Here is a 19,843-nt window from a genome sequence, read left to right as displayed (position 1 = left end):
GAAGTCCAGGTTATGGGAATAAGAATAATTATATAGAGAGCAGAGCCCTATTCCCTAGCACCTATACCCAGTATTGCTCTCTCTAGTCCAGTGCTTTTTCCTCTGTGGCCTAATATACTCAATGTTTATTGAGCCTCTACTATAAATGAGGTAGATGATAGAATGAAAAAGAGCTTCTGTCCTCGAGAACTTATGGGCAACTAAAAAGATGAGTAGAGCACACACACAATGACATTTATAAAGCCAGAGTAGGAAAAAAAGAGCAAAAGGGGTTCTTCTAAGCCCTTCCCATTTATCCTAAGCTCATTTCTGTAGTTTTCATAGTGATAAGAAAATAGAAAAATTAATGAATTATCCCCAAATTATAATTTCTTAGTCTGGGAAAAATATTATTTTGGTATAGTTGATTAAACTTTTAGTAATGTTAATAAAAAATAATTTTTCTTTGCAATATAAACTGATGTTTAATAAAGACAGTTGGATAATATTATCAACATCATGGTAACATAGCTAGATTTAAAAATACATCATGGAAACAATGTATCATGGATAATTCAAATAGTAAATGATATGTTAGAGATTAAAAAGAACTTAACTGATTTTTCATCATACTGCTGGCTGGGTCATTGACCTAGCAAAGGTGAAGGGAGATTCAGAGTTGTGAACCTTCAGGAGTCAGGCTAGTGATTTGTGGATGTGATTTGGTACCATATTTTACTCCTTAGACTTTGCACACAAAAATATAGGAGAATAAATATTCTAATCTGTTGAATACATTCCAAATAAAATTTGATATTCTCGTATTGTGTAGACTTTTGCTATATAATTATCCCAACTACTAAAGGAAATAGATTTCAATTATATTTCTCAGAATTAAGTATACTCCCTTGATGACATTTGCTGTGTGGATGCTTTAGTAACTCATGTTTAAAAACACTGAAAGAGCTGTCAGCATTTGGATGAACATCAAAGATGTTATATATTAGTTTGGCTATTCACGAAATGATAATAGTTTTCCCAAGGGTAAGAGGGAAGAGTTTAATCTAGAGCCAAGATTGTGTCAGTCTTATAAAAACTGACACAACTCTTTGTAATTATATTGTAATTAATACTTGGTGTGTTAAGATTTTAACATTGTTTCTTCTTAGAAACATTAGGAATTTACCATCCTAAGTTGGCCTAACCAGCCAACTCTCCTTGGATACATATCTTTCAGCAGGTGATTTTTTTTTAACTGCAGATGAAACTGATTACCTTTTCATCTCTTGGTTTTTAATTACTGCCTAAGTCAATCAAATAAAGGCTTCATGTGCTTCTGTAACATTAAATTGTTTCAAAAACAGATAAAAGAAGTGGAAGTGATATATACTTTAATTTCATTCATCTACCATAGAGAAGAGTCAGAAAGATTTGGGGGAACATTGAGAATTGGTGATGCGTGATTTTTTTGTACTAATGCTTTTTGAACATTAGTTATAGTAATTTATATTGAATTCTGATGATTTTAATCAAATGATAGCTCTATAAATGAAAAATTTTTAAACGTCTATCACTTTTTCTATTTAAAATAAAATTAGATGATAAAATTATGCATGTATGACATTTAGTTTTTATGAAATAATTAAAAAATGAATAGGTACATAATAAATAGTTATGGGTCACCACAAATATATCTGGTGTTTTAGTTTAAACATAGTCATGACTTTAAAAATGAATCCTAGGGGACTGGAGGTGTAACTCATTGGTAGAGCTAGTGCTATTTAATGTGTAAAGCCCTGATTTTAACCCCAAAGATACGAAAAGAAAAGAAACAATTGTTTATTTTTTAAAATAGGTAACAAGAGAATACTTTTTCTGGAATTAGGGTGAATCCAGTTTCTTTGAATAAGTACCATAATAGGTTTCATTATAAGTATTTTGAGATCCTTTGAGGTCTTCAACCAAAAACTTCTATTAGCGTGCACTGATTTCCCAGTATGGATTGTTTTCATTCAACCATTAATAAGCTCATACCATCATGTATAAAGACACAGTTTCTACCTATTGTGACTTAGATCTGGTGAGAGAAACAGATCAATACATGAACAATCATTTAAATGAATTTGTGATAGACACTTTAAGACAAGTACAAGACACTCTAAGACTGGAATAGGCAACTCATGTGGAGACTCAGGGAAGGTGAAGCATTATTTCCTTACCACCAGTTTGGCTGTAATGTAAAGATTATTAGAAAGTTCTTCAGATAAGCAAAAGTGACGATGAAACAGTAGGAATGGAGAGAAATGGATCCAAATATACTTTGGAGATAAAAATCAACCAGACTTGGTAACCAAATGTAAGGGGAAGTTTGAGAGAGAAGAGCATAGACTATGAGTTCTAAGTATCTAAGAGAAAAGAGCTAGGAGGGTATCATATGGATTTATTGAGGTGGGGAATGCTGGAATTACAGTTCAGCTTTGGAGGGAGGGTCCTGAGTTCAGTGTTCAATGTGCTAAATTTCAGATACCTGTGAGATAGCCAAGTGGATATGTCAATCAGGCAACTGCACTTTGGATTTATATGTAGCCCAGAGACAAACTGAGGCTATAAATGTAAGAATAATGATTCCTGATCTACAGAATCTGAAGCCCACAAGCATATGAGATCATGGCGAGAGCATGTGAACTGAGAGGAAAATGAGCCTAAAATCACTCAGATGTAAATTACACTTGCAGATCAACAAAAGGAGGAAGCAGAAGAAAAGACTAAGAATCATTAATAACTTTTGGAGATTTAAAAAACTGCAATATTATTTTGAGTTTCAGATTGAGTAGGGATTCCTGTATAATGTAAATATCTAAAAATCAAGAGATTTGACTTCCAACACCTTGGATTTCCTGGAACTTTTTTATGATCTAGAAAAAGATAATTTTTCCTCTCACTTGACAATATTATGAGAAAGCATTAAATATCTATGATACTAAAAGTTAAATATTATAAATAGACATGTTTGAAACAAATGTCATAGTCATGTGTTTTCTTAAAAGATACAAAGCTATTATCCACCACCCAAAATGTTTTATTTATGAAGTTTATATATATAAAGGGGTATTTTTTTCTTCCAGCTTGCAGATACTGTTACCTTGTATTTATGGTTGTTTGGTGAAATGCAGTTCCAGTTGTATGGGATGTTTTAATTGGGAGTGAATGTTCCATCTCAGGCCTGGTTTGGAACTTCCTTTTATTCTTTTCTGGAGTTAGCTACAAAGATAAACCAGCCAGTGAGAGGCAATTCATCATTATTAATACATGGCATAATTTAACCTTAGAAGAGCTCAAATCACTTAAAAATTTCTTTGTTTTGATGAATGAAATGTGTATTAATTTTCACACCATTCTTTGTGAGACAGGTGTGCTCAAATCTGTATCAACATGTGTCTTCTTTCCCTTACAGGGTTCCATAGGGATGCAAGGCCCCCAAGGTCCACCTGGAAAAGAAGGTCAAAGGGTAAGTACACTTGGAACAGCTGGTAGGCATTGCTAGCTTAGGGGATAGTTATTTCTGCATACTAAAAGAAATACAAAATATAGCAAGCAGATGGTCATATAGAGAGTATCAACTACCTAAAGGCTGAAATTTAAGATTAGAGATTTTAACAGAGGTTTTACTTCAGAAGAAGTAAAGCACCACGTGTAAAGAGGTAATTATTTGGGTAAAATGAAGTAGCCATAATTTGATCTAGAGCACTTTGGTCATAATTTTTGTTAAGTTAATTAATGTCATAGTGGAAGTCCAGCCCATTCATGAATTCTATAAAAACTGTGGCTATTAACCACATTGTCAAATTTAATTATTGATACTAGTAACACTTTGTTGCTTTTCTTTCATTATTTCATTTATGCCTTTAACTGAAGTAAAAGAGTGCATGAATACATTGTAAGTGCAATTGGAAGTATATCAATGACCTTCTATCTAGTCCATTCTCGTCATTCACCGGCAAAAGGTAGCTCTGCTGTGTTGCTGCAGCTGGCTTTCTTGTGGCTTACTATTGTTACTATCATTTTTAAATCAGTTTGAAATTTCAAAACATTTGTATAGGCTTTCTCATTTGACTACTTATGAAAAGTCTGTGCAAAATAGAACTGGTACTATTCTAAGGTAAGGACTTCTGTAACCTTAGAGATGAGGATTCTGTGACTTAGGGGTTTAGATGACTTGTTTAAACGTGGACTTCTAGTTCTGAATCCTATGTTTTCTTTTAGTGTCCCAGTATATTAACCCCAAATCCATTCTTAAGTCATTCTCATTTATTATTCCCTGTTCTGTCCTGTTGTAAAAAGTCTGTTTCCTCGAGTACTTCAGAGTCCTTCAAATATTTGAGGGCTAATAACTATATTTTATTAAGGTTTACCATTTTTTAAGCTAATAAAATCCGAATTCTCTTAACTCTTTCTTTTGCCATGAGGCTTCCTGACTATCTTACAGTCTGACACTGTTTCCCAGAAAACACTCACTGGCTGGAAGGTGTCAGGAATGGGACTGGACACATGTGGCTTCATTTACAGCAGAGTAAACTCTGGCAAGTAGGCCCTGTACCAGAAGCAAAGTACTATTTTCTATTCCAATCTAAGATTGAGCCAGGGCTTCTTATCCTGTCATCGCACCATTGATTGGTACTGCATGTGCTCAACTAAATGTCCCTCTCTTTTGCCTTAATGAAAACTTCTGGCATCAGATCTTCCTTCTTTCTGTTATATTGTATAGTTGCTTTTTGAATTACAGAGTAGGAACTGATCCTTGATGTTTTTATATTTCATCTTCTGGATTTTGGTCCCTAATAGCATTTTATTGCTTGGGAGTTATTTTGTAGTAATATTGTTGTTGTTTAAAAATTTACATCCTGTTTTCCATTGAAATAGCTCCCAGCTCTCTGTGCTCACCTTATGTCTTCATTTACATCATTAATAAATTCTTACCAGAACAGGCCTGACAACCCTGTGTAGAATCAGTGTAGCCTCCCCTCTTTTCTACCATTGATATTCTTGTGACACGATAATCAAATCATGTACAATGCACTTGAACTCTACCTCCTCCCCACCCACATTTCTTAATTTGGTTTGTAAGATAATTATGAGAGACATGTCAGATACTAGTTGAAATGAAAATATATTCAAATGAGGCTTTTTAAAAATAATATGCTTCAAATTGAAATTGTACCCTATCAATGCTTGAATTTCAGAAGATAGGTTAAAGAATAAATTAAGCTTATGTATTTTTCATGATAATTATGGAGGCAATTATTTGAATTGTAAAGTTCACTTACTATTTGATGCAAATTTACTTCATTTATAAATATGTATAATCCGGAAAAATTTATATTACTTTTCTATCAAGAGTAACAGTGCCAAAAACTAAAGAATATCATAGAATTTTATGGTCACTGTTAGGCATAATTTGTCATTATTGCTACTGCTCTCACTCAAATGCTATATTTATCAAAGGAAGTAGCTAGAACATACATTATACACATTTACAAATCATTTCCAACTATGCTTAGGGATTTGTTCTACTTTATAAGCTAAAGTAATTTGGTTTTTTTTCATCTTTCATACATTTGATTCAAGTGAGTTATGCATTTCCATTTTTACCCCAAATACAAATTGCAGAATCACATCAGTTACACATTCACAATGTTTACATAATGCCATATTAGTGACTGTTGTATTCTGCTGTCTTTCCTATCCCCTACTATCCCCCCTCCCCTCCCCTCCCATCTTCCCTCTCTACCTCATCTGTTGTTATTCCGTTCTCTCCCTTCCCCCCCCTTTCCCCTCACAACCTCATATATGTGATTTCGTATAACGATGAGGGTTTCCTTCCGTTTCCATGCAATTTCCCTTCTCTCTCCCTTTCCCTCCCATCACTCGTCTCAGTTTAATGTTAATCTTTTCCTCATGCTCTTTCCCCCTGTTCAGTTCTTAGTTGCTCTCCTTAAATCAAAGAAGACATTTGGCATTTGTTTTTTAAGGATTGGCTAGCTTCACTTAGCATAATCTGCTCTAATGCCATCCATTTCCCTGCAAATTCCATGATTTTGTCATTTTTTAGTGCTGCATAATACTCCATTGTGTATAGATGCCACATTTTTTTTTATCCATTCATCTATTGAAGGGCATCTAGGTTGGTTCCACAGTCTAGCTATTGTGAATTGTGCTGCTATGATCATTGATGTGGCAGTATCCCTATAGTATGCTCTTTTAAGGTCCTCAGGGAATAGTCCGAGGAGAGCGATAGCTGGGTCAAATGGTGGTTCCATTCCCAGCTTTCCCAGGAATCTCCATACTGCTTTCCATATTGGCCGCACCAATTTGCAGTCCCATCAGCAATGTACAAGTGTACCCTTTTCCCCACATCCTCGCCAGCACTTATTGTTGTTTGACTTCCTAATGGCTGCCAATCTTACTGGAGTGAGATGGTATCTTAGGGTGGTTTTGATTTGCATTTCTCTGACTGCTAGAGATGGTGAGCATTTTTTCATGTACTTATTAATTGATTGTATGTCCTCTTCTGAGAAGTGTCTGTTCAGGTCCTTGGCCCATTTGTTGATTGGGTTATTTGTTATCTTATTGTTTAATTTTTTGAGTTCTTTGTATATTCTGGAAATTAGGGCTCTATCTGAAGTGTGAGGAGTAAAGATTTGTTCCCAGGATGTAGGCTCCCTATTTACTTCTCTTATTGTTTCTCTTGCTGAGAAAAAACTTTTTAGTTTAAGTAAGTCCCATTTGTTTATTCTTGTTATTAACTCTTGGGCTATGGGCATCCTATTAAGGAATTTGGAGTCTGACCCCACAATATGTAGATCGGAGCCAACTTTTTCTTCTATCAGGTGCAGGGTCTCTGATTTGATATCAAGCTCCTTGATCCATTTTGAGTTAACTTTTGTGCATGGCGAGAGAAAGGGATTCAGTTTCATTTTGTTGCATATGGATTTCCAATTTTCCCAGCACCATTTGTTGAAGATGCTATCCTTCCTCCATTGCATGTTTTTAGCCCCTTTATCAAATATAAGAAAGTTGTAATTTTGTGGATTGGTTTCTGTGTCCTCTATTCTGTACCATTGATCCACCTGCCTGTTTTGGTACCAGTTTTTGTTACTATTGCTTTGTAGTACAGTTTGAACGCTGGTATCGCTATACCTCCAGATTCACACTTCCTGCTTAGAATTGTTTTTGCTATTCTGGGTCTTTTGTTATTCCATATGAATTTCATGATTGCTTTATCTATTTCTACAAGAAATGCCGTTGGGATTTTGATTGGCATCGCATTAAACCTATAGAGAACTTTGGGTAATATCGCCATTTTGATGATGTTAGTTCTTCCTATCCATGAACAGGGTATATTTTTCCATCTTCTAAAATCTTCTTCTATTTCTCTCTTTAGGTTTCTGTAGTTTTCATTGTATAAATCTTTCACCTCTTTTGTTAGGTTGATTCCCAAGTATTTTAATTTTTTTGAGGATATTGTAAATGGGGTGGTTTTCCTCATTTCCATTTCAGAAGATTTGTTGCTGATATACAGGAATGCCTTTGATTTATGCGTGTTGATTTTATATCCTGCCACTTTGCTGAATTCATTTATTAACTCTAGCAGTTTCTTTGTAGACCCTTTTGGGTCTGTTATGTATATTATCATGTCATCCGCAAATAGCGATAATTTAAGTTCTTCTTTTCCTATTTTTATGCCTTTAATTTCTTTTGTCTGTCTAATTTCTCTGGCTAGTATTTCAAGAACTAAATTGAATAGAAGTGGTGAGAGAGGGCATCCCTGTCTAGTTCCAGATTTTAGAGGGAATGCCTTCAGTTTTTCTCCATTTAGAATGATGTTAGCCTGAGGTTTAGCATATATAGCTTTTACAATGTTGAGGTAAGTTCCTGTTATCCCTAGTTTTTCTAGTGTTTTGAACATAAAGGGATGCTGTACTTTGTCAAATGCTTTTTCTGCATCTATCGAGATGATCATATGGTTCTTATTTTTAAGCCTATTGATGTGGTGAATAACATTTATTGATTTCCGTACATTGAACCAGCCTTGCATCCCAGGGATGAATCCTACTTGATCATGGTGCACAATTTTTTTGATATGCTTTTGCATTCGATTCGCCAAGATTTTATTGAGAATTTTTGCATCTAAGTTCATTAGAGATATTGGTCTATAGTTTTCTTTCTTTGAAGTGTCTTTGTCTGGTTTTGGGATCAGGGTTATGTTGGCCTCATAGAATGAATTTGGAAGAGCTCCTTCTTTTTCTATTTCTTGAAATAGCTTGAAAAGTATTGGTATTAATTCTTCTTTGAATGTTTTGTAAAACTCTGCTGTATACCCATCCGGTCCCGGGCTTTTCTTAGTTGGTAGTCTTTTGATGGCTTCTTCTATTTCTTCCTTTGTTATTGGTCTGTTTAAATTGTGTATGTCTTCCTGACTCAATCTGGGCAGATCATATGACTTAAGAAATTTATCGATATCTTCACTATCTTCTATTTTATTGGAATATAGGGTTTCAAAATACTTTTTAATTATCTTCTGTAAGGCTAAAGTAATTTGAATGAGACTCAAATTACTTTAAGAAATGAGTATTCTTACATATGTGGTCACCTAAACATAATGGTGACACTAAAGGCTTTCTCCATTTCTTCTCTATTCCAGAGGTAAATGACATTCAGCTTTTAGGCACATACATATATTCATATGTGTATGAGTGGATGTATCTATACACATTCATATCTTTTGAGAGAAAATACTAATAATTTTTCCCTTTTGTTGCAGTTTTCAATAGGATACAATAATTAGAAAAAAAGTCTACGAATTTAAAACAAAATTTTTATTGAACCACTGTCAATAACACTCTTATATTTTGGTTACAAGTGTTTGACCAGAAATTTACTATCATTAAGGTTATTTCAATGAAGTATAAAGTTTGTGGCAAGTCCTTTACTTGTAGATATAATGTCTTTAAGGATAACATGTAATCTTAGACAAATTATTAATATCTTGGTTTTCCTTAGTGAGTAAGCTATTGCTCTATACTTTGAAAAATAACCATCATTATAGAAACGTGTTAATATTACTAACATTCATTTTATTAAGACATAAGGAATCTGAACAAATGATTTTTTTTCTCTTTAATTCTTTGTGTAAATTTTTTTCGTGAGCACAGTAGGAATACAATACTTTGCAAGTACAACATCAGAATTCTGTTTGCAGTTTTCAGTTGATTATAACTTTTTGTTGTTTTTTAAGCCACCAAATCTTCATTTGTAAACTATTAATTTTAATAAAATGTAATAGTAATGCTCTTCTAACAGTGTTTTGTGACAATATATATCTGGGATTTATATACTTTTTAACCTATTTCTTTTTTGAATATTTTATATGATGTTGATTTTTTCTTTTTCCTTTATGGACTCTTTGTAGTCCTGCAAGTGAAACATTTAGATGGCACATTTTAAAGTCTTACACACTATATAGATCGACGCAACTTTTAGAATTCAACTAACATTAAATATTGATCTCATACTACATCTGAGAGTGTATTGGAGAATAGCATGGGGTTCTACCCACTAGAAGCCTAGAGGGTGTACAGCCCGTGAGGACAGAAGAGGGCTAGGAGGGAACTAGGACATGTCAAGGATAAGAAATTAAAAGGAGAGAGTTTGAAGATTTGTGGAGGGTTCAGCAGTTCTAAAATTTGGAACTAAGTCAGCAGAGAGATGTTGGATAAGAGAAGTGGTTGAAATTGGTACCTTTGAGAGGGAACTCTTTATGAATAATTGAGAAGGTATTGGAAAGGAAAATTGGAAAAACAGTTATAATAAAGTTAGAGGGTCAGTTATGAGGAGGAAGAGGCAGCAATGCCTAATCTGGTGGAGGGTTAAAGACAGGAACTGGATGGAAACCTAGAGAAGTATCTTACTAAAAAGTGGAATATTTCAGGTAGCTGATCATGTTCATGGATGTGAATGTGAAACTTCTCAAAAGTACTGGCATTGGTAAAAATTTAGAGATGTAGATTCTTTTAGGATTTTTTAATATTCCTAATAGAATCTCCCCAAATAAAAAGAAAATTAAAAATATTTAATATAACCTTGGGGTTTTCCTTTATAGTCACATTAAAAGCATGTCTGAATAATTTCAAAATTAAGTCTGGAACTTACCTGGGTAATTTTAGAAGACATCAGTCTAGGGGCCCTGGGAAAACAATTTATCAATGAATTAGCTAGTTTCTGTCATGCACAAAAATTTGTGTGGCTCCACCAGATGACCCTTACTCTTATATTATTATCTAATTGTAATCCTGAACAGAAATTTATTTTAAATTTCCCTTAACTTATCATTTGTCCCCCTCACTCCTGATCTCAAATTTTCCTCTTTGCCTGGTCCTGTCCTTTTCCTCCTTTAGGCAACATTCCTTTGACTGCCTCCTTCCAACATTTTGGGGCTGATTTCACAGTCTCTTGAAGTGCTTGCTGCAAGCTGCCTCTGGGGTAAAGATCAAGGCCTTGCCTACTAAACAACACAGAGAACATGAGCCTATCCATCAGGAGGTGTCCCTTTGCACTAACCAGATTGGTGGCAAAATAACTGGGTCCTTTTCCTAGATGAGGTGGGATCCTGCAGAGGTATTAGCGAGACAGGGCCAGCAGCATGTCTCCAACACAAGCAGCATGAGGCTCTCCATGGAGGTCTCCGAACAGGCTCTGGGCCAGACCTGCCAGAACACATACAACAGGACTCACCCACGCAAAATTTTCCTTAGACTGATTTGCTTTTATGGAGCTTAGTATATTTTTCAAGGGAAATTCTGCCTCTGTAGCCCAGCCATGTTCATTGAAAGCTTTAGAGAAGTTCTTACATTCATTTAAACAAGCCAGAAGAACAGGTCAGACCTGCCTCACAATACAGCAAAAAGAAAATAACATTTCTTCTTACTTCAGGATGGCTTATTCCAAGGGACTAACCTCACAACAATATGCTTTACCTAATATGATCTCATAGTTCCAATGAAGCAGATTCAGGGTCTTATAGAAACCACAAATTATTTGCAATTGAACATTCTTACACAGGTTTGATTTGTGGGGAGAAAACTTACAGAAAAAAGCACAAGTAGTAATAAATTTCAGCTTCAAGAAATGTTTGATTAGTTACATAGAAAATGAGAGATAAATATTAAGTTATAATCTTCTTTATGCATTAAAACCAGCATTGACCTTTAAAATACACAGTGAATTTTCCCTACTTTCTGCTCCCCCATTGGAGCTATGACTGGTGTCCTTGTACCAAAAAGGCATTTTACCAATTAAAAAAAAATTTTTAACTCCAGTCCTGAGTAGAATAAAAATATAGGAAAATAAGCATCATTGTTGGCTTGGATTATATATAATCTGTAGATAGTCATATTGAGGTGAAATCTTAGAGGTTCTGGATTCTACAACCATTGGTTCATGTTTCCTGCACACGTTGTAAACTTTCTAGCATACAGATGACATCTTTTTTCATTGACTTTCTATGACTTTCTCAGAATAGCTGCACTGGAAGAATTTGGGGATTTTATAAGAAATATCATCTTTTAGCCTGTCTAATATTTCTAGATGGATAACTGAGAAATTGTGTACACTGTTTAGGTTCTAGGCTAGAGCTACATAACTTTCCCAACATCTTGCTTGGATTTACAAAACCAAATAAGAGGCTGGATAAAAATGACCAAATCTACTTTTATCCCTGCATTCCTATTTACAGAGCTTCCTTAGCAGAATTTGGGTGATTGCTGGCTCCCAAAGCTGGATCAAATATAGCTGTTGAAGCAATGGAGTAACACAGGAAGGCAGGAAAGAGGCTATTACACATTAATGTCAAGCAAATGTCTGCAAGAGTGTAGTTGAGGAACAAGGATGAGAATTCTCTACTTTTACCTCTCACTTCGTTTCTGGTGGGAAATATATATCAACAGAACAAGATGTTGGGAGACAACTTCTCACTTAGTCTAATTAAAATCAGGTGGAAAAGAGACAGTACAAGATGTAGTGCAGACTTTGTGTGAACAGGTCTTAGATAAAGTTAAATATCGCACCTAATGACAGTGTGCCTGTTGTCCATTGTGGTGAATTTCACTCTAATTAGTGGTCTCTGCAGTGTGCTTTAAAGCATAAGAGAAAGAAAAAAGCCCTGGGAAGACTGTCAATGAAAGCAGAAAAAAGTAAAAGTTAGTAACCAATGATTTTGTTCCAATAATACTCATATAGATAGTGAAACCACAATGAGGTGAAGTTCTTACATTCATTTAAACAAAGAGCCAAATGACCCTGTTTGTATTGGGATAAAGTAACTATAAATTATCTCTGTTATTTGGATTAGAAAAAAGGACACGTTTCATATTTTTTCAAAGAGGATGCTGACTCTGAATGGCTTGTTTATTTATGTGCCTGACCCCTGGAGCTATGAAAGAAGCATACCATCTCATGGGGGCTCCTTTAAAGTGAAGACACTCAGTCCCTGAGGCCCAGATAGGCTGAACTTCAGAGGCATAGGCCTGGGAGAGGGAGGGACCCATTTTTAGGAACATCAAACTGTTACATTTTTGAGCTGAAAGGAAATGATAGTACCATTTCAGTTCACCAAATAAGGAAACTGAGGTTCAGAAAAATTCAGCAATTCTCTAGGGCTTCAAAGCTATTTATTCTCTTTATTCAATATAATAGGAAGCACTATCTATTTTGTAGCACTACACCAAAATTCTCATATATATGTCTTTAAAATGGAGTATATTGAGAATTGAACCAAAGAACTAACTTAAAGCCAACTTTATTTTTCTTAATACTATATGTTATACAGGAAAAGTGTAACTAGTTACAGTTGATCATTCTGGGGGTCCCAACACATTGGAAAGTGCACATTCTATCCCTAGGCTTTGTTTATCCTACACCAGCAGTTAGGAACCATCATTGCCTGGCTCATGGAGATCTGGGGCTGGGAGTCTGACCTGTTCCCTTCCATCTGTGAGATTGGACTAACTCATGACTGCAGGCAAATAATTTCAAATTCTAATCTAAATTTATCTGTTTTTATCATAGCTTAGCCCTCAGGTCCATTATGGAATTAAGCCAAAAGCACTTTGAATGCACTCTGGTGACAGGTGTGTGTGGAAATGTCTTATAAATGTTACCCACTTAGCCACAAAACCACTTTCGAGACGAGAAGGGAATCGGAGAAAGCACTCTGCCAGCATGGTCACTTCCTGACATGCCTGCATCCACATCTTAACTGTGTCTGAGGCACAGTGAACACCTTAGCAACCATTAGGTGCATTTGCCATGGGAAATGTCAAGTACAAAGTTATTTATCCATTTGGGAGAGAGTGAATCTATGTGTGGATGGCTGCCAAGACCAAGAATTATTCACAAGTTATTAATCAATTTGTGAAACACAACCATATGAGTTTTCAGAAATGCAAAGCATTTGGAACATGAAACACTTTTATGGCCTAATGACTTTGAAAGTCAGCAAATTATGTTTCCAATAAATAATCAAGCTTTCAACTGTTTTAAAACTCCATAGTATCTTGAGTTACCTTAGGTAACAGCACAGAATTTCAAAAGCCAGTTTTACTTTATAGCAATTTAGTTTTATCAACATATTATATTAAAAGTCTCAGGAGAGAGGAACAATTACAAAATAAATATGCTGCAATAATTCTAAGAAAAGTTGGAAATTTGTCTTCTTCATGATGTAATTTAATCAATAGTTTCTGGCATAATAGTATTCAGAGTAATTATTGAATTCTCCTAAGATAGCTTTTAACTACTTTTCCTCATTTTCCTAAAAAAACAACAGTAAACTTCTATTTAGATTTTTGTCATGAATAGTTATGGATACATTTGATATCCATTTGACATTTTTAATATGTTCTACACATATGTTTATATGCATGAGTGTGTTACCCATTATGCTTTTTAAATTCACATTAGTATAAAACATGCTGTTACCACTATATTATGTATCATTCATGGTTCCGACATCACTAAACACATAGCTTGGCCATTTGCAAAGCCTGATGTTTGTATTGCTTACATCAGAGATGTTAACAATGTGTCTATGGAATTATAAAGAAGAATGACAAAGGAATATTTTAAAGTGTGTTAGGATGCACATAAAATTCAATAAAATAAATACATATAATTTGTTTGCATTAAATAATGATATTTTACTTTTATTCAATAATGCCACCTTAAGAAACAAACCCTAGAATATATAATAAAAAGAGGGAGATACCATTGAAAAAAATAATACTTTTCTTTCTCTCATATTAAAGGCCACATCTTCATACTGTTCCACTGGCCATGTTTAGCCCAGTGTTTCATATATTTTTCAAAAACAATTCCATAGCTTTATGCATTGACTCAACTATATTTCTTGTTTATCTTCAAAAGCATTTATAAATGCAATCAAGCCAAAATCTCTAAACTGAGAAGACAGAGCTAATTAGTAGAGAATAAAAGGCAAAAAATAAGCAAAAACACCTATATTGAGGGAAACAATTTTATTTGAATAAAAATCTTTCCTTTGAGATATCTGAGATCCCTTTTGTTTATTCAAGAAATATTTGAGTGCCTGTTTTGTGTGAGGTAACATGGAAGTTGGCCTAGGTTGAGTTTCCCTAAAAGCAGAGATTTCTTGAGACTTTTCTACAAGTGATTTACAAAAGAAACCTGTACAATAGTAAAGGGGAGGGGGAGAAAGAAGAGAAAATTATGAGCAAAATATGATTTTGAAAGAAATCTCATCTAATCCCACAAAGTACCCTGGAGCACCACAGAGTTTGTCCCACCTTGAAGCAAGGAGCCAAGATACCCACCCACCACTCACCCCACCCCAGGTGAAAGACGGATAATCCTTATAAATTCCTTCAGGGATGACAGCCCCTGTAGATTAAGGTCGTCCACTGGGAAATGTGCCAGTAGCAGTGAACATCCAATGTGCCAGTAGCAGTGAACTAACCAAGCCTGGCACCAACTGCTTCTCCTCTGGAGGAGGAGTAAATAATTCTCCACATCATGAGGACAGGGGTCTCAATGACCTTTAACAGAAATGAAGACATGACAATAGCTTTGAAAATACTAGCCTTATAGAGAGTATTTTTCATGTTGGAGCAGGTGATAGGTCTATTCTTTCAGTCTGATAAATAAGTAATTAAAGGGATAAATTCAAGACAGACTTATAAAAATAAGTTTAGTGGCCAGATGGTATAGTCATTGAGAGAAGCAAACATAGAGCAGAGGTAAGGAGCCAATGGACTTAAGTATCAAAAGTGATTCCTGATATAACAAATCTGAAATGATTATAGTTCCCTTAACCAAAGTGAAGAATACTAGAGAAAAACTTTCTTTTGGAGATGAGTCCATTAAAAGTCTATAGCATTGGAGTTGTAAAAGGGACCTGCAATTGAAAGTGCATCAGTCCCTTAAAATCTAGGTTAAAATTATAAGAAAAGGGATAGAATTTGCTGTTAGGAAGCCATTAGGATATGAATGATAATCAAAGCTACCAGAGTGGGTGGGGTGGCCAAAGGACAGTCTGTAGAAAGAAAAGAACTCAAAGGTAGAATCTTGAAATTAGAATAGGAGTGGATTGGGAGATGAGCAAGAGGTTAAAATTATCAGGGAGGATGAGGTCTGAGGAAAGGCCATTGGTGATCTTGAAGGAGGCTAGTTTCCATGAGGGGCTGTGCTGTGCAGAGTTAGTGGGACATTATACAGGTCTTAGGATTACAGTATGCATGGAGAAAGTCAGAAGATTTTGCTCTATTACTCTCAGAAACAGGTATATATAGAGAGGTGGCCTACAACCACTTTTGGAGAAGGCAAAGAAGAGATTTTCTTTTCATATTTGAATTAACATTTATAAGCTAAAGCAAGGAAATCAAAAAATAGAGTTGCTGAAGATGCAAATGAAAGGAAACAATAGTAAATAACTCATATGTACGTAGAGGAGGTTGAAATGCATGGCTCAAATATAAACAGGGTTTATCCTCTCTGTGTGGAAGACACATGCGAAGGGCAGAGGGACATGAGCACTTACTCCAGGGATCACACTGGGAATAAAAGCATATTGCATAGTCATCTTACACAGAAAAACAGTTATCAGACTATGTATGATTGACAAAAATTTTTGCTATTTCAAGGAGATGTTGCTCTCAAATTGTTCATTGTTTCCAGGCCAATAAAATTTATAGCTACTACTTTTTCCCTTCATGAACAGAAAGCCCAAGCCAATAAGATAAATGCAGAGAAATAAAGTTGAGAAACCAAGCTAAAAGAAAGTGGAGACATTGAGAGAAGAAAAGGTCTATTACAGCAATTTCAGAATGTTGTTAGATTGTTTGAAATACTGGTAAAACTATAGGCATTTCATTCTACCCCTTCTTTCTGCACAACTTTTGTTTTATAAATACCACACATATCTTAGAAGAACATTTCTGTCATTCGCCATTTGTCTGAATTCATTTATTTGTTTTACAAATCCATTTTGCTAGAATACAACTCTAACTTCTTAGAAAACTTTGTTTTATTGGTATAACACAAATGATGTCAAGATAAAATATTGTCAAAATCAAATTGCTCTTATCTTTATTGCTTTTGGCAATTTTCACATTTTATATCTCTGCACTCATCCCATAAACCATCATTTATTTTTTTTCTTAAATGATATAAAATTTCTAAAGCATGCTAATTAAGTATCTTTCCTAAGCTAGGGAATGTCAAGGGAATGGTTTACCTTCTAAGTAGTCCTACCTGTGTCTTTTATTAATAAATCCTTCTGGTTATAGTTACAATTCTTCATATACTGTACTGCTAACTAACTGTGAACTAAGCATCTTTTTCATGGGGAGCTGAAAGGACTGAACATGATGTATTCCTTTGCAGTTGTTGTCATGGAGATAAAATCCTTTTCAAAGTAAAGTGGGGATGGCATAAAATTACTAATTTAAAAGTTATGCTTCTCATTTAATATTGAAAATGGTACACTATTTCCTTTCATTTTGTCAAAATTGCTTGATGCGGGTATGTCTAATATACTTTTATTAGATAATTTCTCATATAAGAAAAACTGAAGCTAAAAAAATTAAATAGGTGAATTCCCCACAGCATTTATTAGGATGGGACTTCCATTTTTAATATTTTATTCTTAAGATTTATAACATTCCTAATTATTTCCCTCATGCTGTACCTCCATATTCTTTCTTTATATTTTGCTGTTCAATTTCAAATCTAATTACCTATAATGAGTTTTCTTAAAAACAATCTGTTTCTTCCCTCTCTCTCTCTCTCTCTCTCTCTCTCTCTCTACTTTGTCATATCATTTCCAACAATGAGACACACCTTTCAGCATGATTACAATTAGGAAGATGAACAGATCTACAAAACTTTCTTACATCTTATTGCCTATGATAAGATTTTGAAAATTTTGTAGACATTCTTTTTAAAAAAAAGTCAAAAGGACAGGCTTAGAAAATAAACCTATAACTTAATAACTTCATTTTGATTGTATTACAAATCATCGGCATCACTACTTTCTAGAGATATTGCAAATGAGCTGAACTGCCATTAATTAGATGAGAAGAGTCAACTGATGGCAAAAGGGGCAATGGAAACAGTGCCTATAAAATCCTTGTGAGAACTAGGGGATGATCAAAGGAGACCAGGGATAAGGGACAGAGGAAAATGGACCAACCTTATCTGTTTTCCTCATAGCTAACCTTTTGAAAGTGTTTGCTCTCTTTTAAAGCATACTATAGACATTTTCCAACCACTTCAAGAAATTTAAAAGGAAGTAGAGGAATTGAGAGGATCATCCCCTCTAAATAGATAGGAGTCTCTAAATCATCAATTCAGTATAGTACAATCATATTCAACTGTAGTACTGCTACCAGACTGTGTTATGTACAGAAAATATGTTTATGTTTAGCAATTTGGTATCTCTGTATAAATCAGCCCATGATCATGGACTTACCTGGTAGAATAGGCCATGGTTCATTCTTTGTGGAACTCTTGGAGGGTCATGGCTGCTGCAGGTTGCCTCTGAGTCACAAACATATAACCACATCACTTGTGACATTTTAAAGCGAGATTGTAAACTGTACTCTGCAAGAATCTGGGAGAATGTGATCATACTTTTTCTAAATTTTTTTATTTACATTTTTAATCAAGGTAAAGAAGGAAAATTCATTTTTAACCCCAACTTATGACAAAAAAAAAATTTCACTAGGTGATTGGACATCAAAATTACAATATAAGTAAATTAAATGAGAGTCTTAGAAGTGAATCCAAAGACATGAAGACCGAATAGTTGGTTTGAATTTTACTGAGACTTGTGATCACTCAGCTACTAAGCTCAGTTATTGATGGTAGAGCTTTAAATCTCAGCATGTTATCTGCAGTTGTATACTGGCTGATGAAGCAACTGAACCATAAAGCTGTAAGCAGCATTTACACACAAAACATAAATAGGTTCAAAACCAAAGGGGTTTTTGGAAGAATGAACATTAATTTTAAAAAAACAATTAAAGCAAATGTTCAATACTGCATATTTAAGCATTCGTGTTTTGGAGATGCCTTATGAAATAGTTCTTTAGATGGCTGAGACTAGTAATAATTACAATTGCTGAGGCAATTGTAACCAATGACATCAGAGATGTTTGCTAAGAAATATTGAATGAATATGTAGAAAAGATTTCATTGCTTCACATGCTCAAAAAACTAGCTAATAGCAACTTGAGATAAATAAAAATAGCAAAATATGTTTATTGTGCCTTGATAAATGCATTGGCAACATTCCTGTGGCAATTCTTTGGCAATAAATATTAAAGAATTTAATTTTCTTGACCTTCTTTGCCACCAATTCTAACCAGGTCTGCACTGTAGAAAACTATAAAGGATTACATTGTCAACAAATATGGTTTGAAGTTCAGTTCTCATACTGTAATGTGTTCTGATGGTGCAGCTGCAGTGATAGGAAAACATAGTGAATCAGTTACCCACATTAAGGGATCTGTTTGCCCCAGACTGTAGCACACAACTTTCTTCATCAAGAAAGCCTTGCTACAAAGAAATGTCCACTGAATCAAACAGTTGGAGAAATTGGCCACAACAAATATTATTGCATAATGAGGTTCCAATGCCATCAAGTGGAAATTTTTTTCAAGAATGTTAGAACAAAGAATGAACTCATTGTTCCTTCAAGTTAAGAACATGGCTTATCCTTACTTTCTAAAAAAGAAATTCAATGGTTTGAGAAACAAACTTGCCTACTTGTCTGATATATTCAGTATTTTTGGTATTATCAATACGTTCACTTGAAGAAAGAATGTGATATATTTTTCAATGACAGAAAAAAATAAAATGCAAAAGCTGAAGGCTCTAAAGAATGTTATAATATATTTTCATAGCTTTACAATAATTATCAAGTAAATAAGTGATGATCTGGATATTCTACATCAGTGAAAGTTATCACCAAGGATTTTTAAAATCTGGTTGAATGTTTTGAATCTTATATTCCAGCAAAAGAAGATTCATCTTTGAGAATTCTAGGAAGCCCTATTCATTTATTTTATTGGGAAATAATTTAAATTTAATAAAAAATGCATAGGGTAGGTTGCTAAAACTGGCTACTAATGAAGGATTGAAGATGAATTTTAAAAATACAGCATCATTTGCTCTTTATAACTTTTTAAAATTAAAGTTATAAAGAATATTCTGAGCTTGCTGAAATTAGTTCAAAATCTCTTCTTCCAATCTTTTCAACATGCTATTAAACTTA

The 19,843-nt window shown here is 34.4% G+C and overlaps 1 protein-coding gene across 1 annotated transcript in view; it reads left to right on the top strand.

The window, feature by feature from the left end:
- Col19a1 (collagen type XIX alpha 1 chain) overlaps nt 1-19,843 on the top strand; it is a 296,753-nt gene that overhangs the window by 148,334 nt on the left and 128,576 nt on the right. Inside the window, exon 14 of the mRNA XM_076860052.2 lies at nt 3,434-3,487. Coding sequence (XP_076716167.2) covers nt 3,434-3,487 — 54 coding nt within the window. The remainder of the gene's footprint in view (nt 1-3,433; nt 3,488-19,843) is intronic.

Source organism: Callospermophilus lateralis, chromosome 6, assembly GCF_048772815.1.
Source record: "Callospermophilus lateralis isolate mCalLat2 chromosome 6, mCalLat2.hap1, whole genome shotgun sequence".
NCBI lineage: Eukaryota > Metazoa > Chordata > Mammalia > Rodentia > Sciuridae > Callospermophilus > Callospermophilus lateralis.
This window is presented reverse-complemented; position numbering and strand designations above follow the sequence as displayed.